The sequence below is a fragment of the Rhinopithecus roxellana genome, chromosome 15 (genome assembly GCF_007565055.1).
Source record: "Rhinopithecus roxellana isolate Shanxi Qingling chromosome 15, ASM756505v1, whole genome shotgun sequence".
Lineage (NCBI taxonomy): Eukaryota > Metazoa > Chordata > Mammalia > Primates > Cercopithecidae > Rhinopithecus > Rhinopithecus roxellana.
Window position 1 is genome coordinate 128,920,064 of NC_044563.1, and position 10,979 is coordinate 128,931,042.

Consider the following 10,979-nt stretch of genomic DNA (forward strand, 5'->3'; position numbering starts at 1 on the left):
AGTGCAATAAAGTGAATGTCACAGTAAAGTGAATATCACAATAGGGCAACTGATATTCACAATAGGGCAAATTTTCTGGTTTCCCAGTGACCATAAAAGTTATGTTTGCACTACTCTATAGTCTCTTAAATGTGTAATAGCATTATGTCTAAAACATTTACATGCCTTCATTAAAAATAGTTTATTGCCACAAAATTCCAGTGATGATCTGAGCCTTCAGTGAGTCATATTCCTTTTGCTGGTGAAAGCTCTTGCCTCAATGTTGATGGCTGCTGACTTATCAGGGTGGTGGTTGCTGAAGGCTGGGGTGGCTTGGGCAATTTCTCAAAACAAGATGCTAATGAAGTTTGCTGCACTGATTTCCTCTTCCTTCCATGAAAGATTTCTCTGTAGCATGCAATGCTGTTTGATAACATTTTACCCACAGAACTTCTTTCAAGCTTGGAGTCAATTAGTTGCCACTGCTTTGTCAACTAATTAGTTGCCACTGCTTTGTCAACTAATTAGTTGCCACTGCTTCGTCAACTAAGTTGAATTTTTGAAATCCTCTTCGTTGTCATTTCCACAATGGTTCATGGCATCTTCACCAGCAGATTCCAAAATTAAGAAACCGCTGTCTTTGCTCATCCAGAAGACACAACTCCTCATTTGTTCGAGTTTTATCATGAGATTGCAGCCATTTGTCACATCTTTAGGCTCCACTTCTAATTCTAGTTCTCTTGCTATCTGTTCCACATTTGCAGTGATTTCCTCCACTGAAGTCTTCAAGCCCTCAAAGTCATCCATGAGGGTTAGAGTCAACTTCTTCCAAACTCCTATTATTGCTGCTATTTTGACCTCTTCCCATGAATCACAAATACTCCTGATGGCATCTAGAATGGTAAATCCTTTCCAGAAGGCTTTCAGTGTATTTTGCCCAGATCCATCAGAGGAATCACTCTCTGGCAGCTGTAACCCTAACAAAATATATTTCTTAAATAGTAAGACTTGCAAGTCAAAATTACTCCTTGATCCATGGACTGCCAGAATGGGTATTTTGTTAGTAGGCATGAAAACAACATTAATCTCCTTGTAAATCTCCATCAGAGTTCTTGGTGGTACCCTGTCAATGAATGGTAATATTACATATTTTGAAAGGAATCTTTTTTTCTGAGCAGTAAGTCTCAACAGTGGGCTTAAAATGTTCAGTAAAGCATGCTGTAAACTGATGTAAACTGATCCAAGCTTTATTGTTCCACTTATAAAGCACAGGCATAGTAGATTTAATTAATTTAATAGCATCGGGCCAGGCAAGGTGGTTCACGCCTTTAATCCCGGCACTTTGGGATGCCGAGGTGGGTGGATCATGAGGTCAGGAGTTCAAGACCAGCCTGGCCAATATGGTGAAACCCCCATCTCTACTAAAAAAAAAATACAAAAATTAGCTGGACATGGTGGCGCGGGCCTGTAATCCCAGCTGCTCGGGAGGCTGAGGCAGGAGAATCGCTTGAACCCGGGAGGCAGAGGTTGCAGTGAGCCACGATCACACTACTTGCATTCCAGCCTGGGTGACAGAGCAAGCCTCTGTCTCCAAAAAAAAAAAAAAAAAGCATTAATTCCCCAGGGCCTTAGGATTTTCAAAATGGTAGATGAACACTGAACTCAAAGTCACCAGCTGCATTTGTCCCTTAAAGAGATAGCCTGTCCTTTACCCTGTCCTTGCAGCCAGGCATTGTCCTCTCCTCTCTAGCTATAAAAGCCTTAGATGGCATTTTCTTCCAATATAACGCTGTTTAGTCTACAGAAAAATCTGTTTAGTGTAGTCACCTTCAACAATTATCTTGGCTAGATCTGGATAACATGCTGCTTCACCTAACACTCTTGCTTTTTTCCTTAAACTTCATGAACCAGCCTCTGCTAGATTCAAACTTTTTTTCTGCAGCTTCCTCGCCTCTCTTAGCCTTCATGGAACTAGGGAGAGTTAATGCCTTTCTCTGGAATAGGCTTTGGCTTAAGGGAATGTTGTGGCTGGCTTGATTGTCTGTCCAGACCATCACCAGCAATACAGTGAGAAAGTATAGCTGATATGTTCTCCATATCAGCAATAAGGTTGTTCCCTTTCTTTTCATTTGTGTGTCCGCTGGAGTAGCATTTTTAATCTTCTCAAACTTTTCCTTTGCATTCACAACTTGGCTGTTTGTTGCAAGAGGCCTACCTCTTGGCCTATCTTGGCTTTCACATGCCTTTCTCCCCAAGCTAAATCATTTCCAGCTTTTGAATTAAAGTGAGAGAACCTGAATCTTCCTTTCACTTGAATACGTAGAGGCCATTATAGAGTTATCCACTGGCCTAATTTCACTATTGTGTGTCTCAGAGAATAGGGGGGCTGAGAAGAGGAAGAAAAACAGGGCAACGGCTGGTCGATGGAGCGCTCAGAACACACACAACATTGCTCCATTAAGTTTACTATCTTCTATCAGCACCCCCCAAAATTACAATAGTAACATCACGGATTACAGATCATAGATCACCATAACAGATAAAATAATCATGAAAAAGTTTGAAATATTGCGAGAACTACCACGACGTGACCCAGCAACACAAAGGGAGCAAATGCTACTGGAGAAATGGTACAGACAGACTTGCTTGACCTACGGTTGCCACGAACTTTCATTTGTTTAAAAAAAAAAAAAAAAAAGCAATGTCTGTGAAGTACAATAAAATGAGGTATGCCTGTACTTCCTTTTGTTTATCATATCCACTACCAGCAGATTCATTTAAAGTACTGTATTGCTTTTTGCTGGGCCTGGTGGCTCACGCCTGTAATCCCAGTACTTTGGGAAGTGGAGGTGGGTGATCACTTGAGCCCAGGAGTTCGAGATTGGCCTGGGCAACATAGAGAGACCCTGTATCAGAAAAAAAAAAAAAAAGTAACATATAGCTTTTAATAATAAAAACACATTCATGAAGTATGTACTATGTGCCAAACTCTGTAGAAGAATCAGGATAAAATAATGTGGCTCACAGTGTCCTTGCCCTCAGGGAGCCTAAAGACTACTAGACTACTAACAAGGTAAAAATCCTAGGTACGGTATGGTGTACTATCATTATCATTTTGTACTATCGGTTAATTCTTATGACTAATCTATACACTAGGTAGTATTTTCTCTATTGACAGATGAATAGAAGAGACATAAAGCAGAAAAGAAATGAAGAAGAGTTAACTATCATCTAATATGCAGGTGTTATGGAAAAAAAAAGTATTTTGAAAACACTGGGAAATGAGCAATTACCAATTACTTTTGCCTAGGACTAGGGGATTAGAAAATGCTTGTGATTTTTTTTTTTTTTTTTTTTTTTTTTTTGGGGGATGGAGTCTTGCTCTGTCACCCAGGCTGGAGTGCAGAGGTGCAATCTCGGCTCACTGCAACCTTTGCCTCCTGGGTTCAAGCAGTTCTCCTGTCGCAGCCTCCTGAGTAGTTGGGATTACAGGCACATGCCAGCACACCCAGTTGATTTTTGTAATTGTGATATGTTTTTACTTAAAAATTCATGTACAAATTCTGTAAAGTGTAACTACAGGAATAAAAAATAATTGGGTGAATATTTACAAAATATTAACCTGAAGTTATTTCTGAGAAGGAGATTTCAGGTGGCTTTTTCTCTGTACTTTGCTTTTCTTAACCAGCTTGTACTACCTTAATAATTTAAAATAAAGTAGAAAAGTCAGCATTAAAATGAGATATTAATGCTCATCATCAAACTGTCAAGCACTTTCAAAGTTAATACTTCGTGGCTCAAACATGGGATGAAATCAGTACTCTGACTCTATGTTGATGGTTGCACATATCAATATAACTTTTCTGAAAAGCTTTTTGGCACAAAAAAACCTTAAAGTTTATTCTGTTTTATCACTACTTCTAGGAATCCATCCTAAGAACACAGATGTAGAAACAGAAATTTCACTGGGCTAGTCAAATAAAGCATTATGATATTAAAATATTGGGAACAAAAATACATGTCTAACTGAAATAGTAGAATGATTAAATAAAACAACACAATGTTAGAAATATTTTTAAGTGTCATGAGAAAATCCTTAGTGTACGTTAAATGAGAGAGCAAAGGTAGGATATCAAGTTCTATAAGTAATATAATTCCAATTATACTGGAAAAAGATGTATCTTTTTAGAACCAAACTACTAAGAAAGATGATTTCATTATTTTGCTTAAATCTCACAATAGTAGACAAATCTATTGACACATATTAGGTTACACAGACCTTGACACAGTCATGTGTCACTTGACAAAGTTATGTTCTGAGAAAGAACATAAGATGCCTTTCTTCCTTAGGTGATTTCTTCTTTGTGCAAACATCACAGAGTGTACTTACACAAACCTCTAGATGGCTATACAGCCGACTACACTCTTGGCTATATGGTATAGCCTATGGCCTTAGGCTACCAACCTGTACAGCATGTTACTGTACTCAACACTGTAGGCCACTCTTAACACAATAAGTCTTTGTGTGTCTAAGCATAGAAAAGGTACAGTAAAAATGCAGTCTATAAGATAAAAATGGTATACCTATATAGGGCACTTACCATGAATGAAGCTTACAGGACTAGAAGTTGCTGTGGATGAGTCAGTGAGTGAGTGGTGACTGAATGTGAAGGCCTAGGATATTACTGTACATTACTGTAGATTCCATAAACACTGTACACTTAGGCTATACTAAGTTTATCAAAAATATTTTTTCTTCAATAAATTACTCTTACTGTAACTGTTTTACTTTATAAATTTTTTCATTTCTTTAACTTTTGGACTCTTGTACTAACACTTAGCTTAAGACAGAAACACATTGTACAGCTATACAAAAATATCTTCTTTCTTTATATCTTTATTTTATAAGCTTTTTTCTATCTAGAAAATTTTTTACTTTTTAAACTTCATTTAAAATGAAGACACGAACACATACAATAGCCTTGGTCTACACAGGGTCAGGATCACCAAGATCACTGCCTTTCACCTCTACATTTTGTCCCGCTGGAAGGTCTTCAGGGGCGGTAACAGGCATGGCACTGCCACCTCCTATGATAATATGACCTTCTGAAATACCTCCTGATAGACCTGCCTGAAGCTGTTTTACAGTTAACTTTTTTTTTCGTATAAATAGAAGGAGTACACTCTAAAATAACAATAAAAAGTATAGTATAGTAAATAAATAAACCAGTAACATAATCGTTCATTATCTTTCTACCATCAGTAGCACAGTAGGTTTACACCAGCATCACCACAAACATATGAGTAATGCCTAGTGCTATGACATTAGGAGATGGCTATGACATCACTAGGTGACAGGAACTTTTCAGCTCTATTATAATCTTACACACCACTGTCATATATGCAGTCTGTTTTTAACTAAGACATGATTATGCAGTGCATGACTGTATTTGTTTTAACAGGGACTTAGCCTGGCTAAATTAATTGGAACCCTCATTCTGCTATTATTAATTGTGGGAACTCGGGTAAGTTATTTAACCACATTGTGGTTCGGTATTCTCATCTGAAAAAAGAGGTACTGAAATACCTCTTCATTAAGCAGGTAGTAAGCATTAAATGCATTAATATCATGTAGAGCACTTAGAAGAATACTTGGCACAATAAATGTTTCATAGCATTCTCAAACTTAAACCACAATTCAGTAAACCAAGTGACATCTAAACTGAGGCCTGAATAAGGTATGACCCAGGCAAAAGGTGAGGGAAGATAGTGTAAAATGTTCCAGGTAAGCAGGAAGACCGTGGGATTTTCTACTTATTCTATGTCCACCCTTAGGGATGTGATACTTATCTTAAAGGCAGAATGCTTTGAACGTTCAGATATCTGTTTATGAGCTCTGCTTTAGGCTACATCACTGGGCATAAGAATTATTGTCAGTGTTGTAATGTAAAACCATGTATATTATACTTTAGGGGAAATTAGTTTCCATTTTCCCTTAAGAAAGTAAAACAATCCTGTGATGATGCTAAGAATAATTAAACAGCGAGAAATTTGATGAGTTTTAAATGAGTTATCTCTGGATTATGGGACTACAGGTGTTTTAAAATTCTTTATACTTCTCTATATTTTCTAAATTTTCCCACAATAAGCACATTACACTTCTATAGTCTGAGAAAAGAGTTATAAAAATCAATCAAAAATTACTCATTAAAAATGTTTGTTGCTCTTGAAAAGTGCTCCTTTTTGTGAACTACACTGCTGTTACATCATTTGCCATGCTGGACTGAAACTGTCTTTTGATTTTTCTCTTTAGTGAACCCAAGCAACCTGGCAAAAAGACATGGTCTTTGCCTTTAACTTACCTGGCCAGACAGGATTTCTGTATTGTCCTATTACTGTTATACTTTATAGAGGAAAGACTTCTCGTCTTACCTACTCACTATGCATCACTTAATTTTCAAATGGTGTATGTCAACAAAACAACACACGTGATGACACACTTTTTAGAGAACAAACTAAAAACAGAATCCTACTGAGGCAGAACTGCGCAGTGGTTAAGATCATGGGTTCTAAAGTCAGACTGCCTGGGTCTGACCTTCCTTCTGCAACTTACCAGCTATATGACTTTGGGCAAGTTACTCAAACTCAGTGTCTCAGCTTCCGCATCTATAGAATGGGGATAACAGAAGCAATGCATAAAGGTGTACAAGGGTTAAATGAGATAATGCATGTAGACTTAGCATGTTGTCTGGCACATCAGTGTATACACATGACTATTACTATGTCACCTATAAAGCAACAGTAGAGAATTGATACCACCACAACACAGATCTGAAAGTTATCTTTATGCTATCAGATGCCAAAAATTACTATGGTCAGACATTAATCCTATGAAAGTTTTAAACAAATCTTGAATCACCAAGAAATTAGAGATCTATTCTGGGGTGAAATAGACCTTTCTTAAAAAAAATCACATTCTTGATTGATCATCATTTCTCTGAACTATTAATTGAAAAACAGCAGCAGAGATTATAACGTGTTTTGTTGAATCTTCACACGTTTTTGCTTTGTAAAGTCATGAGATTTCATATGCTGCAGGCCCATGAGGCATATTAGCACTTAAAACACAAGAAGCTTATTTAGAACATTTGGTAGATTTACAATCAAATCCTGGAAATCTCAATATTTTAGGCTTAAATTTGGAATCCTGATTGAATTAATTTTCATTATTCACTGACCTCTTATTTACTTAATATTGCTCTAATAAAAAATCTACTCCAAAATTCTATTCGCCACCTTACCCACTCACTACTCCTGTCATCTGCCCCAAGCACCACATACTGGACCACCCACTCCCTGCTTTCCTGCCAGGGTTCACTGACTCATTTGGAAATGACTCCCAACCAGCTCTACCTACTCAAATCCTCCCTTTGAGGCACTCCCCAGTACCTGAATTTCTCACTTCTTTTTTCACGAAACTTAGTACATTCCACTTAGCATTATGTTCTGTTCATAATCTACCCTTTTAGAAGTTGGGGGCCTTACACAGCAGCTAGAGTGATAAGTAATTATTTGCAGAGGGAACAGAAGCATACCAGTCTCAAATGAGCAATAACTGCAGATTAGTGTTATTCTACATTCCAACAGTAAAAAGATACAAACATTCCCCACTCAATATCTTGTTTGTTTCTTAAAAATGTTATCAAATCAGAAGGAAAGAATCCTAAATTAATGTAAAAAAACGATGAAACAAACTAAGAAGTTATAACAGCAACACTTTTACATTTGTGATAGTAATTAAAATTAATGTAGCAACCACTGTGGTCTGCTAGAATGAAGACCTAGTTGTAGAAGGAGAAAAATGTTTTAAAGGTAAAATTTCTATTAACAACTTGGGATCCAATTTTGCAGATGTCGGTAACCCATGAAAACCTAGGGCCAAAGAATCCCATAATATAAAATAGGGTATTTATATATAGTCTGGTCATTAAAACAAAAATTTAGTAAAAGGAAGTGACTAATAAAAAGTCCCATCAGTATAGAAACATTCCAAGTTTCTGTTTCCTATCCTTTAATATTTCCCATTATACTAAAATAGTTCCGTTAGACTTCCATTATTAAATAAAGGCTAAAAAACACCAATTTGTTGTTTATTTAAAAGTTCATTTTACTTTGGTTATAATGTTTTAAGTACTTTTATGATGACCAAACACTAGAAGTAGAATCTTGTAACTTACTTTGAAAGTAAAATTGACTCTTTCATGTAAAAATAATAAAACATTTTGAACTACGGGCACATAGTCAACAGGCCATTCTATTTTTATGGTACCATCAAGTAGACAGATTTAGGTAACTTGAAATAAGCATGCCAAATTGGAAGAAAACAGGTGAACAGGGGTCAAGTCAGAAATAGGCATCTTCCTGGACTTATCACACTAAGATTAATTTTACAAATCTTTGATGAAGCTATCATGTAGTCAAACACCAGAGAACACTAAAATCAAGAAACTGCCACTAAAATCAATTGTATATGTGATTAAAGAAATGGAAGTCATACCCTCTAAATCCTAAGTCCATTAAGACAAAAACATTTATAACACACTGTATTTATGACTTCTTGTGGTTCTTGCAAAGTCAAAAATTGTGTTTGAGGTTTATCTCGTTTTCCGTTTATAATATGCATTTTAAAAATACAAAAAACTCAAGCACGTAACAAGTGAAAAACTGAACAACGTTGCCAAATTTCTAAACATACAATACTTAGCTCCAATTATCTCTGCATCTATTCTAAAATGGTTTAAAAAAAGTCTGAATCAATAAGCGCCTGATGGGCCTGGGATACTCCAATACAGTCTTGTCAACCAATAGGAAAACTTTCCCTAAATCTGGATTCGTATTTCATCTCTTTATCACAAAACACCGAGCACAAACCGGGACTGTTAACGGATAACCAAATGGCAAGAACCCGAGAGAGAGTAATCAGTACTTGGATGTTAGGGCTGTTTTTAAGGGCTTTAAATGAGACAGCTTAGGGAAGAAAAGCGGGATTCATTTCCCCAAGTTCTATTTGTAACACTTCTTAGTAGGGAGTTAAAAATGTGAACTAGCAGCGCTAAAATGAACGCAGCGTGTAAAAGGGATCTGGACTGGAGCCTGGGGGTGAAGGAGCGACGAGGAGGGAGTGAGGGGCTTTCTTGACGCCCGGCCTGGGGGTGCTGGCGATCTGGTTGGAGGGATGGATAGTAAAGCCAATAGCCGGGGCTGGATCTGAGATAACAAGTGATGCCTCGCCCCACGAGCGCGCGCGAGTCTGAGCCGCGGGGGCAGCGCAGTGTGTCCGTTTCCATCCGCGGCGCCCGAGCCCGCCTCCATGTTCGGGATCTATGCCCCCGGGCGGGCGGACGGGGACCGGTGCCCTAGGCCGCGGGGCCGGGAAGCCCGGCCTCACCTCGCCCGAAATCCCGGCGGGGACGGCGTTGCCCGCGGGGAGGATGCGCCGGGCTTTCCGCTCGGCCCCACCTGAGCGGCGGGAGCTCGGCGACTCGACCTCCGGAGCCCGACCCGCCTGGGCCTGGAGATCACCCGGCGCGGTCGCCGCGGCTCCGGCGCCCTCCACCCGGCGCCCGGGCGCGGCCCCGTGGCCCTCCCCACGACCGGCTCCCCCAGGACCGCATTCGTCGCCGTCCGCGCCCCCCACCCGCTTCCCGAGGACAAACCTGGGAGCCGCTACCCGGCATGGCCAGCCCCGCGAGGAAGCGGCGAGCGGCCAGCGGGGCCCGCGGAGACAGCGGCCACCTCGGCCCTCCCGCGCCAAGCCGCGCCCGCCCGCGCGCCCTCTCCGCGGGCCGCAGCCCCGGCGCCCCCTCCCCGGGTTGCACAACTCACACCCCCCACGCGCGCGCACTCGAATCTGTTGCTCAACCTACTTGCATTCTCTTCTCCGCAGCCATCACTACATGTCCTGGAGCCGGGGCAGCCCCGGGGCCCTCCGCCAGGCGGCCGCCTCTCGCCTCAGCCCTGGGCTGCCGCGGCCGCCGCTAGGGCGCGGGGCGAGCGCGAGGCTCCCTCATGCCTCCCGCCCGGCCAGCTGGCCGCACGCCGGGGCTCCGGCTCGGGCGCGCCCGAGCGCTCGGCTCGGCCCTGCCCTGCCCGCCGTCCGTGCCGCTGCTCCGCGGGCGAGAGCGAACCCGGCTCCGCCGCCTCGCTCTGCGCTCCTCGCCCGCCCGCCCGCAGCCACCGCAGCCGCGCCGCTTCCTCCTCCCCTTCCCTCTTTTCCTTCTCCTCCGTCGCCGCCTCTGGAGCCGAGGTTGGCAAACCAGCACCTGCTGCTGGAGAACGCCGAGAACTGAAACAGGAAACCCCGAGCCAAGGGGAAAACCCGGGAGGCGTGGAGAGGGGTGAGGGGAGCTGCTAGAACCTGTCGGGCTCGACCCAACCGCTGGGGCTGCCCGAGGTTCCCGCGCCGCCTCCCCTCGTGCCCATTCCCTGCCCCGGCCCAAACCAGGGGTCCCGACCTCCCCGCGCCGCTCCCCCGGCCTGGTGCAGGACGGCACCTTTCCGCTCGGCGACACCTTCTCCACCCAGCAATAACACGGATCATGTCCCGGGCGGTCAAGGAGATCGACGGGCAGGTTCCCCGTGGTTGTTTACTTATCAATATTCCGTGATGAGGAAAAACCACACCCTGCATTAGCAAGGCCAATAAAAGAATTTAAACAAATGACTGTTGGGATTTCACCCAGGGGTAGGACTTCTTTCAGCAAGGAAATTGGCTTTGATGGAAATGGCAATCAAAGTGTCAAAATCGAGCTTGAACCCAAGATCCATCCAGATCTCTTTCAGGAGATAGGAAGGAAACAGCCCTTTGCACAGAGGTGGGCGCCTGAGTCGCAGGCTGAAAAGCTCCGGGAGCAGAGAGTCTCTACTTGTGTGAATCCTACAACACCCAGCACAAACTAAGTCAATGTTTCAGAAATGTTCAAATAACCTTATTCACCCGC

General features: G+C 42.0%; 1 protein-coding gene across 1 annotated transcript in view; it reads right to left on the bottom strand.

Annotated features, from left to right (window-relative positions):
- Positions 1-10,280, bottom strand: part of ZC3H12C (zinc finger CCCH-type containing 12C) — a 79,547-nt gene extending 69,267 nt beyond the window's left edge. Inside the window, exon 1 of the mRNA XM_030918908.1 lies at positions 9,906-10,280. Within this exon, the coding sequence (XP_030774768.1) occupies positions 9,906-9,929 (24 nt within the window). The 5' untranslated portion in view covers positions 9,930-10,280. The remainder of the gene's footprint in view (positions 1-9,905) is intronic.
- Between the last annotated feature and the right edge of the window lie 699 nt (positions 10,281-10,979).